The 24,561-nt window shown below is 41.2% G+C and overlaps 1 protein-coding gene across 6 annotated transcripts in view; it reads right to left on the bottom strand.

Annotated features, from left to right (window-relative positions):
• Nucleotides 1–24,038, bottom strand: part of BMP2K (BMP2 inducible kinase) — a 55,102-nt gene extending 31,064 nt beyond the window's left edge. For 4 of the 6 annotated variants that reach the window (XM_074588071.1, XM_074588074.1, XM_074588072.1 and 1 more), the window contains exons 1-5: nucleotides 23,656–24,038; nucleotides 3,899–4,017; nucleotides 2,474–2,579; nucleotides 616–758; nucleotides 195–316 (exon numbers count right to left, since the gene is read on the bottom strand). In XM_074588071.1, coding sequence (XP_074444172.1) covers nucleotides 195–316; nucleotides 616–758; nucleotides 2,474–2,579; nucleotides 3,899–4,017; nucleotides 23,656–23,818 — 653 coding nt within the window. In that variant the 5' untranslated portion in view covers nucleotides 23,819–24,038. Of the gene's footprint in view, nucleotides 1–194; nucleotides 317–615; nucleotides 759–2,473; nucleotides 2,580–3,898; nucleotides 4,018–4,871; nucleotides 4,981–23,655 lie in introns of all 6 variants that reach the window. The other 2 variants (XM_074588076.1, XM_074588073.1) reach the window with 2 other exon arrangements.
• Between the last annotated feature and the right edge of the window lie 523 nt (nucleotides 24,039–24,561).

Below are 24,561 nucleotides of genomic sequence, written 5' to 3'. Positions count from 1 at the left end.
ACTGTGAATAAATGGAAGAAATCTATATAACCAAGTAGTTCCACTGTTTTACTATATTTGTGTCAACATTAGTTCAAATTCAACCATTAAGTTCAATTCATATTAATATGATACGTGCACACTGCACAACACCACATGGTGTTTCCTAGCAGCTCAATCATTGCTTATGATAGGCCACTTAAAAGTAAACTTACTTTTTAATTTCCTCTTCAACCATATTAACACCATCTTTTTGAGGATTAAGATATTTGTTAGTGGCGCTGCCGAAGTCACAGAGAACGTAGTTTCCGCTATCATTTAACAATATATTCTCGACCTTGAAAAGAAACCACCACACACAAATATTAGATGCAAATAACAGCATTAGTTTCCAAGTTAACTGTTACTACGCGTTCTCACACACAAACAGAAAAGTTTACAGAAAATGCAACTGACAGACTTGGGATTCACAGTAAATGACACCTTATGGTTTAATCACTCTGCTTCCAGCTCCAACATCAGCAAGCGCTTCCCTAACTAGAAGTCACAGTCTTAGTGAAATATCTCCTATATTCTCAATCCTTTTTAAGTACATCATTGATTTTAACCTAGATGTTCCTTTTTATGAGTTCATACCTTTAGATCCCGGTGAACTATAGGTGTTTTGCACTGATGCAACCGGGCAACAGCTTCACAGGTATCACAAAATATTCTCATTACTTCCGACTCAGTAAAGCCTGTCTGCAGACGCTGGTTCATCTGATTCACAATTTGCCCAGCTAAAGAAACAACAGGATTTTTTTATCTTTTTAAGAAATTTCTACTACGTACAGAACTAAAGACTTAGTTATATGCACAAAATCCACAAAAATGATGAAAGAAACATTTCCACAGTCACTGCATTCAATTAAAACGAACCTGGTTCTTCAAATGCACACTCCTGTATGATCCTACACAGAAAAATTACTGCCTCAAATGAACAAAAAAGTCTCTATGACTGAATCCTGTTTGGCACGAACTGTCGCAAACACAAAGAAGCATCCATCACACAAAGATGGCACCTCAAAAGCATCTCTCGCCTTTAGATCCATAGGCAAAACCCTGTCAGCCAACTGAGTTCAAATTAATTCATATTCTAGACACCCTCTTTGTCTTTCTGGGAGACAAACAAGGGGAAAAGAAAAAAAAAAAAAAGAAAAATAAGGAGCCCTGAATCCACACTTTGAGAAAGACTTCACGTAACCCCTTCATAGGTTTCTTTTTAAGATCAAGAACCAGTATCTCCCTGTTTCTTGAAGTAATTTTGCCAGATAATACTAGGCTCTTCCTACCACGATGCTCACTTAACGCTAACAGCTGAAGCAAGGCTTAGTATCTGCAGGGCCTTGGTGAGCGTTCCATCAAAACAAGGATGCTTTTAAAAAGAAAAGCCTAACACTGTCTGTCATCTGACAGCTGACATTCCCGTGGCCATTTACCATTATAATTCAGGAAAGAATACTGCAACAGGGAGTCAGAACTGAGCTCCCACATGGGTGCAGAAATTCACCCATACAAGCAGTGTAGAGGGCCAAAAACGTGGCCATTAGTTTTCAAGTAATCTCCTTATTTCCTTCCCCAAACTGTACATCAAGACTATCTTTGGCTCCTTCCGGTACAGGTTGCACAAGCTGTTATGTTTGCTGCTGCTGCTGCAAATAAAACCAATCTAAACCTCAAATCAAAGTACTCTTCGAGCATTACAAATAATGGGGTGCGTTTTCTTTCTAGTCTAGAAATATTTCCTTTGTACTCATAGCACTTGTTCCAATACCATCACCTGTTTATTAGGTTAATCACCATCTCCGTTAATGAAGTCTGTGCCTAGTTACCCTAAATGTTAGGTAAACTGCAGCAGTTAAACTCAACAGCAAGTTTATTCCAATGTATATGTGAGTTGTGGAAAAAAATAATCTGGAGTTTCCCTGGTTTTGCATATTGTTTGAAACAAAGTTACATTATAAAGCAGGACCACAGGACTATGTTTTTGGCCAGCATTATCAACACTCACTATGCTATGCTCATTTATACCAAGACACCTGTCAGATAAGAGTAAAGCATCTTTAATATTGTTATCTGAAACAAAAATAGCAGGAGAATAGCAGTGAAAAGCTTGCCAATCTTTCCTACCAAACTATGTTCTAGCTACATGTTGACCAGCACACACAGCAGAACAGAACAATTTCACTTTATACTTAAACAAATAATTTCCCTGCTTCTAATCACAGTCAGTTACAAACCCGTGTGAAACTGACTTTTACATTTTCTCAGTGTTGAACAGCTCAGTGCCTCAACAGCAACACAAACATAAGAGCAAAACCAACTAATTTGATTCCAGCTGTGAGCTATTTATGTTAACCTTGTATATTAAAGGAACAATTCTACCTAAAAATCCCAGGTGGTCAATGCAAACCTTTTCCCTGCGTTTCCTCTGAAGACCTCAGCCTTCTCTTACCTCGGCAGTACTCCATGAGAATGAGTACCTCCCAAACATTGTCACTTATGGAGTTAACAGCACAATCCAAATAGCTCACAATGTTCTTGTGCCCGGATAACTCTTTCTGAAAAAGAAAACGCACATTTCACTTCAGCACAGAAAAATTTAAACAAATAAAAGATAGTACAAATTTTCAGGCAACTATTTATGATTCCAAGTTGACTTAGCCCCTGCCCCACATCCACCCGTCTTGAGCAAGCACCACAAAGGCAGGACACGGACTCATCGCTGCCAGCAGCGTCCGAGCGACTGCTACATGTCAAACACAACCCAACTACCACTCAGAAAAGAACATTTACATGCTACTCGTTGGACAGTGCCAACACACCAAAACTGTTGCATTTTAAACCAACATTGTGAAGTATTAACAGCTAAGCCCTTGGTATGTAGGAGATACGGAAGAACCAAACTACTCATGCCCGTCCTAAGCTAAACTGAAAAACAATCTCAGTTATTATAAAAAGATTGCTGCAAAAAAGCCACAACTGTCGTAGTCTCAACTACTGCAAGTTTTACAAAGATTTTACACACAAGCAACTGAAGGTGTCCCCAAGGAAATAAAAACAACTTTTAAGAGCAATTTTGCATGTGGAATTAAGCAATGCTTATTTCACATCTGACTATGCAAGTGTTGTCATTTGTACTACAGAGTTGCTGCCTCTAGGATAACTTAAGGTTAACAATAAAAGCACCTCATATCAGGTAATTAAACAGGTGCTGCTATGATTAGAACACACATAAGCTAGAAGTGTAGGGAGATGGAGATAAATAGTCTTCATAGTATCTGCTAGAAGGCAACATAAGAGATTCTCTCTTGCCCAATCAGCAACTAATTTTTTATTTTATTTTTTTTTTTTAACCTGCCAAGTAATCATAAACCCAAGCATGCCTGACTAAGCTATCTAGTTTTTCCCTTATTTGCCAGTCATCTGCTGAAAAACAACAGAAACTCTGATGATGTAGGGGAGTTGAGCTACACTCGTTACGAGCTACCCCAACACTGGACTGCAATCTGAAGAACGTGCTTGCTCCTGCTCAGGATGACAAGACTGGTGGGTGCCACCAGCAGCATTATTCAGCCAACAGAGCTGGGGCACACAGAGGTCATGAGAATTTAAGCTACGACTGCAGAACTGGAAGAAATTACTTTTGATTGGGAATCACATGTACTAACCGAATTGACTGTGGTATCAAATACATTTTTTTTATAATTGCTTCAGAAGTTAATCACGCACCAACCCTAAACTCAGCACTAGTTTCTGAAACTAATGGTGCAAGGTCAAAAGAAAAGGTGGTCTAGAAGCAACTGTTACTGTAGAGGCTTTTGGTTTATGTATATCACAAATTAATACATTCTCCAGTTACGAATAATGAGCTTCTTACCATAATTGTAATTTCTCTCTTGCATATGTTGAGATCCGGCACATTATTAACATACATTCGTTTCAGTGCACAACGTATCCCACCATGGGTACGTACCAGAAACACAGTTGAAAAGCCACCTGGAAAAAACAATTACAAGCAAATGAAGCTACTTGAGTTCTTGTTATTGCTCTAGCCAACATCACTACACGCTAAGAAATGAATGAGAAAGTCTATGTCACTCATTGAGCGAGGCGATTACAAGGGTTTGCTACCTCAATCCATTTCACGTAGATGAAGTATTCTTGACAAAAGCATAAGGATTTACTATTTTGTTACAACGTTCCCCTAAAATATGTGAATAGCATTTTTACATTCAAATAAATTCATGAAGTCTAGTGTGAACTCTATGTATTCAGGTATCAACACTGAAATACTTTGAGTCATCCAGAAACCTGAACAAAGTGAAGGTATTCTCCAGATTGTCGCAATTTCTAAATCCCCCAGTACTTGTTAAAGGTTACTATTAATTCCCTGAACTTACGTTTTAAAACAGAAAAACGAAAATACTAAGGAAAGAGAAAGTCTTGAGAGACACTGCATTAAAGAGAGAGACACGCATGAAAAGTCATGCAAATTTTCAGCATAGTCTGAAGACAGGTAGAACCTCTCCGCAATCACAGATGGTGCAAGCCATCAACTCTATAGTAGTATTTTTATTGAAACCCATACTAAACATGCAGTTAGGAATTAAACATTTTCCCCACAACTAGTCCCATCAGGAGCATTCTTAGTCCAACAGTGGCATGAACTGCAAGCCATATACCTGAGCAGCTTCCATATACTTCCAGCTTCCTAGTGTGAAGAGTTTTCTTTTCTCTTGCCATTAGAAAACAATCACACAGACAGGAATTATATACAGAAGCAAGTCAAAGAGCCCACACTGAAAGCACGTCCAAATGCTCAGGCAAAGCAAAGGGAAAAACAACCCTACTGTTTCCTCTCTCTTGTGTTTGTCTTCTCTACTGCTCAAGGCCTCCGGCAGACGACATGAGCGTCACTGCAGGGTTCACACGCATGGCTTTCCCACAGCTTCAGGAAACCTGCCTCACAGAAGAGCTCATGTCAATCCATGCCCTCCTTAATTGACTGCTCTCTGATGCTAAGCCAACTATTACCATGGGAACTTTCAACTAGTGCAAAAACTCAGGTATACAATCAGGACAGAAATATGTAAATTAAAATGATTAACTGCTCTGATAATCAGGGAGCCGACTGAAATGCTTGTGTTACGTGTTTCCTGATACAATCTGCAAGCCACATTTATTACGTATAATGCACCTCATTTGATACACATCTCGTGCTTGGACAAATGTGCACATAATAATTTACAATTGAAGAAGTTAAGTTTTATTAGGAAATTTTCTTCAAGATTAAATATCTATTATTTTTTAATTTAATTGCTTATTAAAGCAATGAGATACTATGCTGTCAAAACTGCGTTACTGCCAATTTTAATACAACAGCCTAAGTTCTGCAAAATTATTATACTTAACCTAGCTTACATTGGGCCTTCCCAAAACATTACTGGGACAACCTGCTCTAAAGTTACTCAAGTTCTAATGCCAAACTCCAGCCGGAGCTGAAATGATCCTATAGGGCTCCCCTGTCACCAGCCTGGGGAATTAAGTTAGAAGTGATGAGCAGACCTTCGTTAGTGGAAGATGATATTTTTGTACTATCCTCTCAATAAAAAGAGGCTTCTTTAAGCACCAGTACTTGACCTAAAATATAAAGCAACACTCAGGCAAAGCACAAAAACGTAACTATTAGAAGACAAAAATCACTTCTTGTCTTTTTAACCAATTTTATATTTTATAGAGAATTTTAATTCTCCATGACTTGCAGAACAACAACAAAATGCCAGATTTCAAGCTTCCCTGACAATTGTTTTTATGGAACCAGAGCAGACATGACTGGGTGAAAACAGTCAGGAGAGAGTAGGGTGGGGGTGGAAATATATATATATATATATAAAAAAATAAAAATACTCAGACAACTTCTCTTCTTACCATTAGGTGGCAATATTAACCAATACTTGGAGCCTGAATGAGCCATACAGACCTATTGCACATTTTGCCAAGGAGTAGATATGTGACTTCGAATGTTTTTCCATTAGTAATAATCACCGCTATAAAAGTCCTTTCATCAACGAGCCAAGTGACATAACTCCACACAAAACTTTAATACCTACATTAATATTTACAGGAAAATTAATAGCCACCAGCGTTCTGGGAATCTTTATCCAGCCAAACCGTGAACCATGAAAATTTAAAACCTTTTAAGTAATTTCTGATGCTAAACTTATCACTGAATGCACCAAAGCAAGCAATAATCAGTGCTGTAAACATTCATGAAAACTCTCAGGGGGCAAAGAAGGTAGGTACATACGTGGCCTTGTCCTATACAGGGTCCCTTCCAACCTAGGCAGTTCTACGATTCTATAAACACAACCAGAAATAATGAGCAGTTGCTTTGCCCAGAGACTCAAGATTGCAGACTGAACAGAACTACACTTCCAACGTCCGTCAGCACAGGAGCTGCTATTTCACCAACAATTTCAAAAGCCGAAAAAATTTCCTATTATGTCATATAGAGAAGAAAGAAAATACACTCAGTTTTCCATAACACAATGCATCCAAAAAAGCTTAAAACATAACTGCCTTAAGTTATGGCACTTAAAAAGGTGCCAAAGAAGTTCCAGATGTTAAGCCACCATCTTCTCAACACACTTCCGTTCCATCACGACAATTCTGGTCACCTTCTTAAATTCCTGATATAGTCAAGTCACAAGTTTGCTTTGCTTGCGCACGCAGCTTTTGCTTTACCTATTAAATAGTCTTTACCTCAACGCATGAGTTCTCTCTTTTGCCCTTTTGATTCTCTCCCCCTTCCCACCAGGGGGGAGCGACCGAGCGGATGCGTGGGGCTCAGTTGCCATCTGGGGTTAAACCACAAAAGCCTTGTGGGAGCTGAATCTCAGTCTTTTAGTTCCATCAAACTCATCCAAGACTTAAATACTCAAAAGTTACATGACAGTCACATTGCACAAATCACTTCTCCTTGAAATACTTGCTAAAAAGCCTTTCTATAGCATCTACAGTTAGTTAAGTCAGAAGATTCTCAGCAGAGAAGTTTTGACATAGAAACTCATTACAAAGCTCAGCAAGTAGAAATTGCACACCTCTTTCTTACCTTGAACAGTCATTTCTTTCATCTTTGCCATCCATTTTTGGGATCTTATTAACAAGCTAACTAGCAACGTTTGGGGTTTGTGTGTGGTTTTTGGTATTTTTTAAACAAAAATTTTACAACAGCCACTTTTTATAGTCTGTTTTTTTTTCCCTATGCATATTTAAGGTCAACCTTGAAAAATTTCACATGCCTCAACGTTCTGTTTATGCTTTACCATGTTACATTCCTGAAACTCCAACAAGGAAACAGCATAGCTATTAGAATTCAAAATATCCTATTTGCTTACTCAGGTAGAACAAAATAAGGCTGAAGAATCTTCTAGTACCTTCACCATCTTTCAGACTGCTGCCAACCATTTTGTGAAGGCAGACTAGAATAACATCAACAAAAATATTATCAACAAGTTACACATATTTTAGCTATATAAACAATAAGATCTTTTAACATACCATTAAAACACACAGAAGCACCGAATGTTCCTCCAACTGGTGAGCTACTCGACTGTATACTCAAATCCAGACAAACAGAACAGAACTTCATGTGCAGGATTTTATCCTTATAGGAATATGCAGTAACCACTACCCACACCCGTAAATGCTGAATCAGGAACAGTAGTTACTGCAGTCTCTCAGAACAGCATTCCAGGTACCGGGAAGGTACCACACATCCACTGTCCCACCACCCCGGCCATACGTCTGCCGGCCATAGCCCTAATCCCTGCGCATGCTCACTGACCAGAAAGCACTGTGAAGAGGCCATCCTGGTGAATCACGGCAATATGAAATTACACTAATCATATATATCCAAATTTTTATATATATGGTCATGTGTGTACACGCATTTGTATATTTTTAGTAAAGCATATTCCACGAGTCTCAGTCATGAACAGAAGGCTCTGAGACACAGCTCCATCCAGAAGAGCAGTTGACAGATGTTGCCTGCAAGTTCAAGAGCTCAGCATGCCCAAAAGCAAGAGGAGAAATAGTTCCCTACTTTTAAAATGATCCATTTCTACACACATGCATTTTGGAGTTTAATATTTCTCCACTTGAAGCGTGCAGACAATGCATTCCAAGGGACATACCATTGTTCCTTTTCCCACTGCCCACACAAATTCCCACTGTGTGACAATCTGAATATCAGGGCTAGTTAAGACAAGAAGCACCGCTTTCTTCAAACCAGCGTCTGCTCCTGAGGCAGCGCTGTGAAAAAAGCAGCTGTGACCCACATAACCACCAGTGCATCCATAAAAAGCAGGTCTGCTATGCGCACCTCTACCTGCCAACGGCACTGTTAGCCCTCCTGATGAGCAGGCAGTCTCACTTTTTACTTCTTCTAGCTGCAGCTGCAGTCCAACTTTGCAAAAAGCTTTGACATAAGCACCTGAGACTACCTGGGGCATCCAAGACACTTCAAGTTACTATGGAGTTCTGGTAAAGATGAATTAAGGTCTGCTATAGATTTCTGTGAAAAGTTTTCTCATTTATTAGCACCTGTGCACCAGACATGCCCAAGTGCCAAACAGAGGAAAAAAAAATTATTAGTCTAGTGTTCTCACTGGGAAAGGGAGAAGCAGTTACGTTGCAAATACAAGTGCCAAATGCACCAATCACTTGATTTTTTTTTTTAGCCATTTAAAAATAATTAGAACAACTGACACAGTGTGCAGTCATAACCAAAACCCAGATGCCAGTGACGCAAATAGGTACTAGTATTTTTATCATGAAGCAGTAATAAAGCTTTCACCCCAGCAAACTTCACATACTTAAGAGACTTCAACATGTCAGCTATGCTTTCTCTTAACACCAAAGATCCCGAAAGCTTGCTACAGTGCAAATTTAAGTGCCACACAACCTGCAACAGGAAGCTGCTCAGAAATCACAGGAAATCCCCTCACATCAAGACAGGCAATAATAAGACAGATGAGTGGGTGGAACACAGAGGAACAAAAAGAAAAAAAAAAACCACAGTCCCAAATTGGCATCTTTTTCTTCTTTTAAATCCCAAGAAGTATTCCTATGGCACTCACCTCAACAATTTGTGGTAAAGTTACTATTCAAAGACCCTTAACAGGAACCTTTAACCATCACCTCTGACAATGCTGTCATTCCCTCCCGGCCCGTAAGGACTGGCAAGGAAGCCTGAAATAGTCAATAGATAGACATTTCAGCTGTTTGGTTGAAGTTCTCCAAGTTTTGAAAATGCTATCCTCTGTAAAGCCTCTGCTCTCCTCCTATCAGGCAACATCCCTTTCTCTCATGGAAAAATTATCCAAGACAAATGAGACTAAGGCAAGCACATGTGTTTGTATGACAGCAACAAACTAAGATACCATTAATTGGCCTTTCAATAGGCACGCCTCCACAAAGTTCAGAGGATGGCATTTTTCTTGCTGCAGTTCGCAGTGTGACTTCTTTGCGACAACATCCCAGAGAGAAGCCCAGATCAAGATCTCCCATGCACCGGAAGACCTTCTGGAGACATCTTCTGTCAACTCAGTATTAAACACATTTTAAAAATTATAATTTGATGACGTGATACAGACTTCTTGTTCTGTACGGAGCAAACCTGTTCTAGTCAGCTAGAGTCCTACAGCACTACACTGGATTGTCAACTAAATCTACTACAGATATCTTCCAAATTTCAGTGCTAACGTTGTAGTTCCAGATTTAGGCAAATTTTGTCTGACAGCTGGCGATTGAGATGCTCAAGCTTTGAACTAGCCAACAGCAAAAGGAACAGAGCTGAGCATCCTGCATTGAAGACAATCCTGCTACTCACCCTGCGTGCTTCTCAGTATCCAGGTGACTTGCTATCCATAGTTGACTACTATAATGACAACACTGTGCCATCTTGTGTCTGCCTCAACTATTTTGCTTCTAGAGAAACAAAACCCCTCAATTTCCTAATGCAGATAAGTTTGCAAACTGTTTGAAACAAACACAGCTACTGAAATAGACACGCTTGCAATTCCTGCATTATTCTCTGAAGTTTAAGATGAAACTGTATTGACTGAATAGCTGATTTAATGCATGCTCTAAAGAACAACAAAAAAAAAGCAAGCATTTGATACGCCCCCTAAGTAATAAATCTTAGGCACCCAAGACAAAACATTGTCTGTCTTAGGGTAAAACTGATCCCTTCCTTACTCCATACTCTTGTTAGAAGAAATATGAAAAACCTCTCTACATTTCAATTTGTCACAACCACTGTAATACTTGCATAATACTGCGTTATCACCTCCTCTTGCTATTCACTGAAGAAGGTCTAACACATCGACCTCTAAAACTGTATTTAACAGATGTATTCTATTTCAGTCAACAAATACTTCCCTTAATAAGGGAGCACAAAACATGACTAATAGATCACCACCAGCTCAATTAATTGATTGCGAAGATCAAAATATTAACCTCTTTTTCTCTTACAGATTCCAAAACCACACTGTAACAGAAATTACTTGAGAGTATTGAACGGGTCCATTACGCATTCTAACAGAAACCAAAAGCAGGAAATTATGGTAAAATTTGACAACATGTCACAATGCACATGGGCTTCATTCACAAATTCAGCTCTTAAAGCTCTAGGGCTATGCTGTCATTCAGACACTTGCTACTTGATGTATTGAAAACAAAGGGTTTTTTTAAAAACAGAGGGAGGGGTACTGTAGGTTTTTCTAACAAAAAGAACAAGTGCTTTCTTCTCACAGAAACAGTGCGATTATTTATGTTTGAAGAGATTAATCCAGTCTGATCCCAGCATCCGTGGGGGCCAGGAAATGTTTCAGCACAAAGCTGAGTTGGAGTTATCTTATACAGCTTACTGTACAGAGACAGTACAACAATGTGTTTACAGGCACATCAGTAACAAAAGCGAAACAGCGTTCAGTTCAGCATCTTCTACTTCAGTGCTCACAAAACCACCTGCCAGCCTGGGAACAACACTGTCTTCCAACAACACAAGGATCTTCAAGGGATTTTCACTTTCGAGACGCACATTTGTAGAGGAAGAACGAGTTTGAAGAAAATAAATCAACTGGTTGCATAATTGTACTTCTTGCACATCCCAGCGTACTTCAATAAACATGCTTCCTCTTTATGAAGCAGGTCAGCATTTTTGAAGCGTGTTTCCTCTGTACAAGCCTCCAAAGTTCTCAAGCATTGCTGCAGAGTTTCCCATCCACAGTGCATTACAATACTCAGAACTGCATCCCTTACTAACTCGGCATTTTTAGAACCAGTTCTGGAATTTAAAAAATAAAAAAACCAGAAGTTCAAGAAACACAATCCACGTTTCTGAAGCCAAGAAACACTTCTCTAGGGACAGCTGTTTGCAGGAGCAAGTAAGATTTTTCTCCAGGAGATAGAGCTTCACATCCTTGATGCTTCCCTTTCCAAACAGCAAGGTCCGAGAACAAACAGAAACCCCACAACAGTACCCTACCAACCAACCTGAACACGGTATTTTTTTTTTTGTCAAGGTCAAGACTGTTGACTAAACATTTACATAAGGGATTACGCTGTGTAATCTAGACCAGAACAGTTAATTCAATTCCCTTTCACTATGCCATTAAAACTCTCGTCTCTCAAACTTTAGCACGCTAGACATCACGTGTTGCTCGAGGTATAATCAAGGCGATGCCTGCAGGCAGGATGTGCTTCCTGCACAACTCTTCACAAGAAACCTTCTCAACTTGACCAAGACATTGGCAAGATGAGCATCTGCTAGCACAGCTTAAAAAAAAAAAAGAAAAAAGCCAAACAAAACGACAACGCACACCAAAAAACCCTGAAACAGCAACTCTATCTTCAACACGTGGAAAAGGTCTTTTCCCCATCCCTCCCGACTTTCTGTTTGTTCACTGAACTCGACTGTCTGTAGTTTACTCTGAACCGAAAACAGAGGAAGTTTGAAAAGCAGGACTACGACATTATCTGTGAATACAGAGTAGACAGGAAAATGAAGTTACTCATTCTACAACACTAAGTCTACGATCAATAGAAGCCATGCATTCGATTCATTTTATAGATTGATTTCAAATGTCATTTGCTAAGCTTTAACACACACAACACTACTTAAAAAACCAAACTTGATTTGAACTCCAATATAATAAGCAAGTGTTAAAATTAAATACAGTTACAGAACGGTTAAATCAGTGGGTACAGATACATTACACACCTAATATGCAACCACTGCACCTTTTTTGGAACTAAACTCCATTTTCATACTAAACGCTTACCACCCAATTAAAAAAAGACAAATCACACAAAGCTTCTCTTTAATTACCTCTTATTTGCTCTGTAGTATGTCTTTCATTTTCCTTGAAATCACTATTTTAACTGTGATTTAAATACGCAAGCATAAGAATCCAAAGCAGAGCAAGTCACAGAATGGATCTATAACCTCACACATGAATAACTCGCCCAGTGAATACCGCAAAGCTACCATGGCACACAAACAAGGCAAAGCATAAGGTTCCCAGCTTCAGCAAAACGGCTAGTTCTACAGCAGCTTGGAGAAGTGCCACCTTTCGTTGCAACAGAAACAAAAGAGTCACCAGGCCATGCAGAGATAAACCAAGCAATTCATAATGCTAAAAGCATTTCAGACTAAGGCAGATGTCACAGGAGGATTTTCTGGTTTGCTATTTCTCTAAGGCATCATACGCAGACTAAATTAGCAAAAGGAAATGGTTCTCTCTTCACTGCTAGAAAGAGCCTACATAGTCTCATCTCCACATTTGAATGTCATCACCAGTGAACTCATTGACCATTTTTTGTACATGAGCATGATCAAAACTGGATTAACTGGCTGGAATTAGTTAAGAATATCCAACATGAATATTTGAGGTGATCAGTATAAGGATTTTCTTTATCTCACCTCGTCTTCTTCACTGTCTCTTTACTCTCTCTCATCTGCCCCGTGGGTCAGGGTAATCCCAAACACAAATACAGGCTGGGCAGAGAATGGATGAAAGTAATTTAGTAACTATCCAAAACAAAAAAGAAAAAATTGTTTAGCAACAATCTTTTCAAATAAAAGCACATTCAGCTTTTCAGCCTACAGGAACTGCAAAAGAAATTAAGAACACATCATATTAATTGCTGACTTTTAAAACTAGTTTTTGTTTTATAATAAAAGCAGCAAAATGCTGCAAGAATAACTCGTTAGAACTGATACTGAAAGATAAGGTGCACAGGCAGACATCACAGTCCAAACACCAAACAAAAAAAAAAAAAAAAGAGAGAAGTAAAACAAGGCAGTAAACAGAAAAAGGATTAAACCAAGAACTGGACCACAGAAGTACATATCTCTAGGAGACTTGCACGTTAAAGTTTCAAGGCACCACAGGAATAAATTCATCCATTAAACCAACTTGCAAGTTCGGAAGAAACCCCAACATATACATTATTCCAAACAAAAATTTCCTTAAGTCCTCGAATACCAGAACTCCTTTCATAGTTTTGTATATGGCAATGAAGGCACAGCATATTACAGAAACAATGAAGAAGAAACCATCACACGGCCAGGACGTTCCAAACTCTACCCATGTCTCTTGTACAGACTTGTTGCATGACTTGGGGCAAATCCCTTCATCTTGTTGTGTTCCTCCATCTGTAGGATAATGACTCGCCCTAAGGGGATGCGTTGTTCTTCAGATCAATACCCGCTTTGACATCTCTTGAAGAGCAAGACAACATATGCTGAGAGAATGTTCACTCTCACATGAGTCAGTATTCTTCAGTACTTTTAGCGTTTGCACTAGAAGCAGCAAGGTAAACCTAAGGCAAACCGAGGCCAAGAAGAGACTATCATAACCTTCATGGTGAGAACACTGCAAGTTAGTTTTCAGCTCCAAACACGGACTTAATGTTTTGTAACATCTGCTCCTTTGTTCTTGAGCAACATGAACACAGTAAAGAGTCTTTTGCAACACAAACCAAAAGCAATATTCCCTACTTAACTAAAACAGACCCCCAGGATCAAGTAATTTTTTTATTTCAAGTTGTTAACCTGTTACTTTCTGTGCATTTTCCTCCTCCCTGCTTCTGTTCAGAGACCCAGTTTCACAACTGACCCCACCCATACCCAAGACATCCCACTGCTACTAGTAAAAACTAACTAACCTAGACAAGCATGAGCAAGGAACGCGTGAATCAGAGGAAAGGAAGGGAAAGGTTCCTACCTTCTTAACCGGTAGACTAACACTCAAGAGACTGAAATCCATTCCCTAGACAATCAAGAAAGCAGAAGACGAATTTACCTTCCTTCTTTGTCAGCAGCTAGACAACCATGAGGAGAAAAAACAGAACTTAGTCCTTCAAGGGAACAGGGGTTTCACGTTCACGAGCTAACTTCTTAAGCTGGAGAGAACAATACAGGACAAGCCATCTCTACTGCAGACATCGACAGACTAGAGATGACGTGACTTGCTTCAGTGAACTGCTGCTTAGCATCACTGGGATCTGCAAATCAGCCTGGTGCTTTCCGCTTAAGGTATTAGAAATAGGCAAGTATTCCAAACATTCCAGGAAACAGCTGTTCACTCAGTATATCAATAATATTACATATAAGTATTCTAAGCCAAACCTATACAAAACACACGATGAAAAAATTTCATTCCAAAACAGATTGTTGCAAAACTAACAATTTCTTCAGAAAAGGACAGCATCTCAAACAATCAAGTTACAATTAGGTGACAGACCACGTCTGTGTTCCTGGTTACTCCCAAATGCAGAATAAAATTTGTTTACCAGAATCACATCTGACACTCTTACATTCCGCATTTTGGCAGGCATAGAGCATTCATAGTGTCAGTTAACACAGCTCTGCTTACAAACAGCAACTCACTCGACTATAGTAACCTACTTATCTAGACTATTACACAGGCAAAAAATAGCCACAACAAGGAAAATATAGCCCAAGGTTAAGAAATTCAACAGTTTAGAGAATGAAGACTTAAAGAGAACACTGTGAACCAAAACAGAGACAAGCAGCACAACCTCAAACATTTCTCCTCTACACCCAAGGAGAAATCTATTTAGCAAGAAGACATTCATCAAACAGCACGCGTACGCACATTTACAGCGAAAACAAACCAACATCTACAGCCAGAAAGATGTCTAAGTCCACACAGTTAACATGTATATATTAAAGCATGCTCATTCTTCCCAGATGCGAAAGCAAAGTAAGCCTGTAATTACACTGCTGCATAGAGACCGAGTCCCATCTCTGGCCTTAACTTCAGTTCTTCATGCGCAGAAGAACTGTACAAATACTTCCATATGGGTAACACTGTAGTTAATGACTGACAACTCTACTATTGTACTAACAACAGCCCAGAGAAATAAACACACTCTTCCCAGAATCACTGGTTTCTAGTTAGCACCTGTCTGAAAATGAATTCTACTTTTATTAGCTAAGAAAGTTTTTCTTTTCTACATTGACATGCAAAATAACTGAGATCTAATAAAAAAAAAATAAACTGTCAGGTGAACCAACAAGACACAAACACACACGAAATAAGATCCTGCAGAGCTTCCTTTAAAGCCAGGCCAAGTCTCTTTCACAGACAAAGCTAATATATCCTCTATTATTACATGCTGCCTTACTTTACCCTTTGGTAAAGTGTAAAGGGTGAGGGTGTCCAGGAGTTTCATAGCAAAAACACCTGCATGCGCACATCCCCTTGTATGACTACTGTAACATTAGCATACTTCATCAAAACACACCCGCAAGAAAAAAAAGTAGATGGCACATACATTCATACATTTGTTACATCTGCCTTTCATTAAAATTTGGCAAAGGGAAGATGGCTTGAGTTTGTGCATCATAACAACATGATACTGCTACAAATCAAATTGCTTCTCCTATATAATCATCCAACTCTTGGCCACTATCCCCAAGAAATTAAATCAGCATTACTAGATTCCAAAGTACTTGCTTCAGTATTTAACTACTTCTGGGCACATGGAAGTTAAATAGCATTCTTGAAAAAGAACGGAACAATTAGTGCAGTTAACAGAGGCATAATATACACGTTCACATACCTTGCGATGCAGAAAGGGGCATCCTTGAGGGATGCAAAGGCTCCTAGCTTGACAATCAAAGAGCATTAGACCCTGTGTCCATAGGAGCAAACTTGGTCTTAGCTGAACAACAGACACCTCTGACAGCCTACAGATGTTTCCTAACCTGGTCATTTCTCCATCATTTTAAGAGGCACACATAGCTCTGGAGAGTACAGTGACAAGGACTATTCTCCCAAAGTACCAACAAAGTTCAGTCAGAACACTAGTTATCTGACTAACAGAACTGAAGTTAAAGCATTCATTTTGCATGCTATGTTACATGAAAAGCTATTTTTACCTGTATATTGATGTAAGACTAGGATCAAATGCAAATACCCAAACTACTTCCTGGTTTGCTTTCTTTTTCATTACACAGAACACAGCTACGTCCTATAACAGCCAAAGCAATGCTCTTGTTTCAAGATGTTAGCTGCCTTCATTAGGCTTGAAAAGCCTCAAGATCAGTCCCCAGCACTACAACACATTACCCAGAGATCAAAACTCAGTTCAGCATCTCGCCACCTGCCACTCTGAAGCTACGCTTGAGGTAAGGCAGGCATGCCTATTCTTGGGGCTGCCTGAGAGCTGTGCGCAAATTACTGTGCTCTTAGCCAAAACGAGAATCACAAAGTTTCAAGTTCTCACGCTGGTTTTTTCTCCCTTTATCTTTTAAACTTGAACAAACCATTTCTGCTACTCAAATATTATCAAAGCAAAACCATTTGAGACCCATTAAGAGGCATGACCTTTACAGTCATGTGTGAATGCAGATTCATTTATATTACACTCTGAGAAAAAAAAAAAAAAAATCAACATGACCAGTCCCAACTCCAATTCCACAAGTTAGCTTTCCAGACAGCCATCCAGCTCGTAATCCATCCGAACAACTGAACTATATTCCCGCTGAAAATAAAACAGCAAATACTGCAAGTAGCGGAAAGTCACATGCTACATAACCACTCAACTAACGAAGAAAACCAATAATGAACATGTCAACTTGCCATGTATGAAGAGACTGCCATGCCACGAAGTCATGGCAGAGGTGACCCTGCATCACCTGTATTCATAACACCTGCCACTGTACAACCATAATCCCCGAGTTCAAAAGTCAGGCCACACCACATTTAAGCGCTTTGAAGGAGTAAAGTTAACAGATCCATTACAATGGCAATGCCTCCTATGTGCCTCTTCAGAAAAAAGCTCAACAAACAAGCCACATCTTTACAAGAGGGAAAGCAGCGTATACTGTACAGCAGCACGCTTAACGATTTATAGCGGCTGCTAGAGTTGCAAATCCCCAAGAAAACTTACTTTAAAGGCCCAAAAAATCAGGGTATGAAAGGTTAATTGAAATAAGGCTCAATAAAGCATCCTAGAAGGCCAAGAAGAATCTTATGCCCATCAGAAAGTTCATCTATTTGAATTACTAATTGAACTACTACCGCTAAAACACATAAGGCAAAAAAAAAAACAAACACAAACAAACAACAAAACCAAAACCACAGACCCCAAAAAATCTTTCAAGACTATCCTGATGTTAGGACTGATTTTGAAAAACTTAGCATGCCTTCTTTCTGAACAATAAGCAATTCAGCCATTACCACAGCTGCGATGTTGGTCAAACTTTAAGATTCCCCTTCTTCCCTTAGACAATTAATTGAATAAAAACCTCCAGGAAAACACACTTGCTCTATAAATTAAACAGCGTGACAATCTACAAACACACAGCACCAGATCTCACAAAACAGGCCTTAGATTCCTTTCCATTAAGGCTCTAGTTTTCTTAGGCCTTGACTGGAATACTATGAAAATAAAAGACCAATTGAATAATGAATGTCATCAAGTACTTGCCAAGACTGCATGCTCAAATTAAGTAGGACGGTAGAGCTTGCAAGAAGCTGATTCCTTCACTAGTGTGTCAGTAATGACTCTAAGAGGTTGCACTGTGAGACAGATTATAAAATAATGGAGAAAGAATTTCTAATTTTATAAAGGGAAGACTTGAGGTTTTCAACTGTCCACCCTCTTGAGAGGTCCTTCTCAAAAAAGTATGCTTAAACCATAACATTAAATAAATTAAGCAAACATTCTGTGTTATACAAACATTAAATAATTAACTAAAAGCAATCACCACCTGAGTGGCTTTTTCCCTGTCTCTGTAATCTGAAATGTAAGGTCACTTAGAATAACAACAGCTTCCTAAGATACAGCACCGGAAGGCCCAACACCACACATCTCCAAACTCACCATTTTATCAGCTAGAACAATTGAAAAATACAGCATAACTGCTACCACAGAACTTTCTTCCACGTATACTAGGGCAAAGGAAATAGAGAAAGTCACAGCACAAGAGTAGTAATGTGTCAGGTTCAATCCCTCCTATACGAAGTTTGAGGACAACGAAAAGGGAAAGAGCAGCCTATTGCCTTTTCTAAACACAGTGACACTACCCACCACTATTTTACATCCAGTCTGGGAGCAAGCTGTACAGGATGTTACCCAGTTTCTTCCCTCTAAGTGTCTAACATCGCACCTCCACTTTCTTAAATAATGCACTTGGCTGGTAGGAGGGTTAAAATAGAAAAAACTGTACTGAATTAATGATGAGAGAGTTTTGCTTCCTCCCAATACAGTCAGCATAGTCCTTCACAAAAACCCAAAGTTTTCAGGGGCAAGATCATCACCCTCTTGTGCTATATTCACAGCACACTAAGACATTCCTCATGTGTAACGGGTTAACATCTGTATCATAGGCAAACAGTAAGTATTGGATAATCCTGTGAAATCCAGTTCAGTAAAGCTCACCCACAGCCGGATTAGCTTTCCCAGTATGTGACAAAAAAACAAAACAACAGGGAAAAAAAGAAAACAACAAAACCTCATGCTTGTTTCTAGGATACTACTTCTTTTCCTTCAAGCTTCTTTGCTGAAGATGACTCCAAATCTAGCAGCACTGGCAGAATATATAAGTGTACAACTACCTGATAGCCACATCATGCTTTTATCATGAAGCAAGACTACCCCATTATAACATGCAAGCTCCAACCCCCTTAACTTTTCTGAGGAGTACAAACCCCAGATGATCTAAGCTTTACATTCAGTCACCTCTCTTCATTTTGTAGGGGACCAAAGTCCCGGCTCATTTTTCTGAAGCATTCCTAGCTTAATGAAGAGGAGGTATGGATTTCTGCCTCTTTGGTGGAGCACTTCCAATGGGACCAACGGCTCTATAGGCTGTTCCCTTCAAGTGAGGTGGAAGGTTGGGATGGGGACAAACCGAGGAGACTACTGCCTGCCATGGAGTTACCCCATTTCTCTGTTGGGCTAAGTCTAATTAAGAAATCAGCAAGTGTCCAGATATGGTACCAATAGTCCTGGACAACAGAAGAACACCAGCCTGAAGAACCCCTTGAAACCATAGTACTTTAAGCACCTGATCAAAACATAAAGAACACGCGTACCACAGGTGGGGAAAAAACACTACACAGTTTTCTTTGTTGTGCTGGGGTTTCGGGGTATTTTTTGTTCAGTTGTTGGATTTTTTAGGTGTTGTGTTTTGTTGGGTTTTTTTTTTTTAAATAAGAAGCAACAGCATATGCCCCATGATTCCATTAACCAACTCTGGATAGGAAACAGTATGATGATCATCTTTCCACGCTCAAAAATGAGCTTACAAGCCAAGCCAGTGATGCTTGGGAGCGAAGCTTGAGAATCTACTGCGCATTTCATCTACAGTCTCCTTTTTTTGTTGATTCGTTGTTTGCTTGGGTTTTTTAAAACATCCATAACTGTCTCTGCTTGCTTTATCTGCATTCATTAAAAACATACTCTCATATTAAATTTCAACACAACACTTTGCATGCCTACTTCTGTCTGGTCTGGTAACTTTGAACATGGAAAAGTCTTTGTTCATTTGGTTTAAACATCCCCAAGACCCATCAAGTGATCAAGACAACAGAATATCTTCTAATGCCTACCCTTACAGTCTTCAGAAAAATTAAGTTTCACTGCGGTTCTTACACTTCAATAACTCCTTTCTGTTTAAGTCAACACAAACAATCAAGTAATATTATCCCCATGTCAACCCACAACTTTCTACCTCCTCCTTACATCAACCAAAAATTTTTGGGGAAGTTGCTGATTTTTACTTTCCTTTTCATTCCTCACAAAACTAACTGTTTTGCACTGACATCCGAGATGAATTTAAAAGGATGTTTCATACTTTGTCACATCCAGTTTGCTACAATTGCTGAACTAAAAAGTCTTTTTCTATATTGGAGTCACCATAACTAACTTCCCCGTGCACCATCTGTAACTTTGAAAAGACAGAATTCTCCATATTTTGGTCAGCTTTAATTTTCAATCTTTAGCTGCATTGCACATACTCTTGTTCAGCAAAAAGATAGAGAGAGAAGGCCTTCACTCTGCCTGTATCAGTCATTATCCCACATATTTCTACCATTCCCTCAAAATGGATAAGAACTCATTTTCTACATCAAACCTCAGCCCAAATTGATTGTTTCTTTCCCCACCTCTAAGAAATAAACCTTACGAACAAACACCTCCATCCAGCAACATCCTGACCATTGCGTTACGAAGGCTAAGATATCAGCAGGAGAGAGGTGTGTTTAAAACCAAAGACCCCCATCTAACAGCCTCCTAACTACAGCACTTCAACCTTTATACCTGCTTTACTATAAGAGGATGCAGCTCCTTTAGATAGCATTATATAGATTTCTCTAAAAGAACTAGAGTATAATGCTACATAATTTCGCCTTTAAAACACTGCAATAAAACAATACCGTCAAAGACTGCAGAAAAGCGCTCTATCACCTATATCAGCATGGGAAGTCTACCACAGATTCATTTACTGCAGACTAACAAGGTGTTACCACTTGAGCCTTTCGGCATCACTACTGCTGCTCATTGCTGTTACTGAGAGCCTAAGTCCTCTGCAAAACCTAGAGCCAGCTTCCTAAGATGCTAAATTTGGTAGGGGTGTATGGGGAGTGTGGTGTGTTCAAACAGTTTGAATCTGACAGATGTATAACGCTATTAATTCTAATAGCTAATAAAAAAGCTTATCCTTACACCACCGCTAACAGAACATTACATATCCATGCTGAAATAGGTTTCCGGTTAAGTTCATTACATTCATTAACTCACTAACAATGCTTCGTGTTACACAACCTAAAACTCTGATATGAGCCTCTTAAAGTAACTTGTAAATGCTATTTCATCAGCACTGACTAACAGGAACTACTCGACAAGCCTAAGACCCTCAGTAAAACTGGGTTTCAAAAAATTAAATGAGGAAATGCCTTATACAAAGGGACTAGGAGAAAAAAGAAGTCCATTCTCCCGAACTCCCCAAGCAGGAGGATTATTAAGCAAGGGATTTATAAAGTGTTAAGTATTAACAATAGATTGCAATATGATTAATGCAACATCAATAACATACCATTACTTATTATTAATTGTTACTAAGTCAAGGGAAAACCCAACTGTCAAGAAGTAATTCCTAGATAAAAAGCAACTTACTCATTCCTAAACTATTGTGGTCAGCTTGGAGTACCGGCGTGCCAGCTGAACGCTTGGTCACAGTGACCCCACCACCAGTCACCACAGGGCACACATCTGCTCCCCACACACACGCTGTTAACCCAGCTGCTTCCCGGCAACAGAGGCCTCATGCGAGTATGGTTCCCCCGGCTCCTCGCTTCTCTCCTGACCACCTCAACCACGTAGTTATGCCACCTGTTGTTTTCTTCTCCTCTCAGCCTTTTTGGGTCCTCCCTACCAAACAGCTCTGCTGTTGGCTTTGAAGACTTTTCCCAAGATGCCTCAGATTTACTGACTCTTATCAGCTCCAGTCCTAGGAATCCATATCTAAGAGACCACATAAAAGCTGTAGCAAACTTTCTATTTTAGCCTCAAAAGGAAGGAATCCAATTCACACAACACTGAACTGTTAAAATTTGGACTTCCCGCTGCCCCCAAGCCCTTAAGGGCTATGAGTTTGTTTCTGCAAGCTACAAAAAGAAGAAAAAAAACCCAGTGATCTACAGTGACTCTTAAAAGAGCACATTATGGGAAAACTTTTAATAATATGCTAAACTAAAACAAGCACCATGCAATTTTTTCTCCTTTCCACTATGTATATGGGTTTTGTGTTACCTCCTCAATTTGTTCAGGAGCCTGTTTCCATAATTTTTTTTTAAGAAGTCTCTATCCTGCAACCAGCCCTGCAGAGAAAGGGCCTTCTGTCAGACCACAATCACTTAGAAGGCACCCTCAGCACGGACCACTCATATTTTAGGCAACCAGGTATGCAGTTGGCTGAGCCCTGACCTCATTTTCATAAGCCAAAGACAAAAATTGCATTCTAAATATTAAGTACCAATTCCACTACACTACTAAAACTTTTTCCAGATAGCAATGAGAATTTAAGTACCATCTATACATTTCTATTTTAAGTAGTAACAGTATCTGTATGCACTTCGTAAAACCGCATCCTAAATCTTCATCAAGAAATGCACATAAGCCATGAAAGTTTACTATCACATTTATGCATAAACTAGTCTAAGCAATACACAGACATTAAAGTGACGATAAATTATCTTACCCACAACATGCAAACCAGCGCGTTGTAGCACTGTGAAATTCAGTAACTAGAGTATACACGACTAGCCCTGTGCTCAGTGCCCTAGGAAGTGATTTATACTTTACACTCGGCAACAGCAGATCAGAGAGTTGAACACCGCGCTGTTTCCTCCACACACACAGAGTAAAAGTCAAATATGGCTGTTTTCAGGGTGCCCCACGCCAGCCTTTATTAAAGTCGTACAACTACTGAAGTCTGACCAATTTTATGATAATCTGAATTCGGGCCACCCTCCTCTGAGACTCAATGGAGATCCAACGACATCAGGCGTGAGTTCAGGACGAGAAGTGGCAGCCAGGAGCCTGCAGCAAGGGGAGGACAGGGGTTCTTCACGGCAGAAGTTCCTCGCACCGCAACTCCACTCGTGACCCTGCCCCAAATCCACTGCATTCCAGCAAAGCATATCATGCTTTTTATTTTCTGGAGAGTTTTTTTTGTTGCTGTTGCTGACAAAACCCACGAAAGGATTAAATGGCCCCATTCTGCGGCGCCGGTTCCCGGCCACGCCGTCGCCAGCCCCAAGGGACCCGACCCACCGACGCCCCCCCAGCCATCTCGTATCGCTCTAGTCGCGACAATACGTCAGGAAACTCTGTAAGCCACCCAAGGAGCCCCGGCCGACACACAAAAACCCCAGACCCCCTCCAGCCGGCTCACAGCGTCCCTCAGGGCCGGTAGAGCGGCGGGGCCCGTCCCGGCGCGGGGCAGCGGCCCCCCCCGGCCCCTGCCGCTCCCTCCGTCCCACCGGCACCGAGCGCGGCCCGGTGCGTGTGCCCCCCCCTCCCCGTTACCTTCCGCCAGCAGCTCCTCGGGGGTGACCTGGTAGCGCCCGACAGCCAACACCTTGCCCAAGGCGACGCCGCTCGCCCCGCCGCCCCCGCCGGCGGAGCCGACACCCGCCGTCCCGCCGCCGCCGCTCCCCTCGGACTTGGGCATCCGAGAAAACTTCTTCATGGCGAGGGGGGCCCCGCCGGGCCCGCCGGACGGGCGTCAGGCGGCTGCCCGGCCCCGCGCTGCGCCGGGCAGGGCGGCCGAAGAAAAAGCCGCCGGGCGAGCCTGAGGCGAGGGGCGGCCGTTGCCCAGAGAAGGCGGCTGCCCCGCTTCACATGCCGGCCGCAGCCCCCGCCCCGCGTCTCCTCACCCGCCACCACCGGCTCCCGACGCCGCTCCGGGAGGAGGAGAAGGAGGAGGCGGAGGAGGGGCGGGAACAGCCCCGCCACAGCCCCAGCGAGGCGGGCGGCGGCGGGAGGGGCCGCGGGGCCAGGGCGCATGCGCGGAACCCGCTCCCTCACACACGCGCCGGCCTCACCGTTACACGCCCCCCGCCCGCCGCCCGGCCGGAAGTGAGGTTGGGCGAGCACGTGGGCTCGGCGGCCGTTAGGGGCGGTGGTGGCCTCGCGCCCTCCCTGAGGGGGTGCGCGCGGCGGGCGGGAAGCCCGCGGCTTGATGGCGCCTCGCCGGGCCCGGGAGCGGCCTGAGGGGGGAAACGGCCCTGAGAGGGGGAACGGCACCCCGGTCAGGCCGGCGGATGGCTGTAGGCCCTCCGGGGTCTGTCAAGAACTTCCCATAGGGAAAATAACTGTAAAAACTGTGAAATGACTGTTGACGGTACAAGTAAGTTAACCGTGGTGGACCTCCACCCAAGGATTAGGTGTTGACCGACTGAAAAGAAGCGGTAAAAGGAGGGATCCGGACAG

Source organism: Larus michahellis, chromosome 5, assembly GCF_964199755.1.
Source record: "Larus michahellis chromosome 5, bLarMic1.1, whole genome shotgun sequence".
Taxonomy (NCBI): Eukaryota; Metazoa; Chordata; class Aves; order Charadriiformes; family Laridae; genus Larus; species Larus michahellis.
This window is presented reverse-complemented; position numbering and strand designations above follow the sequence as displayed.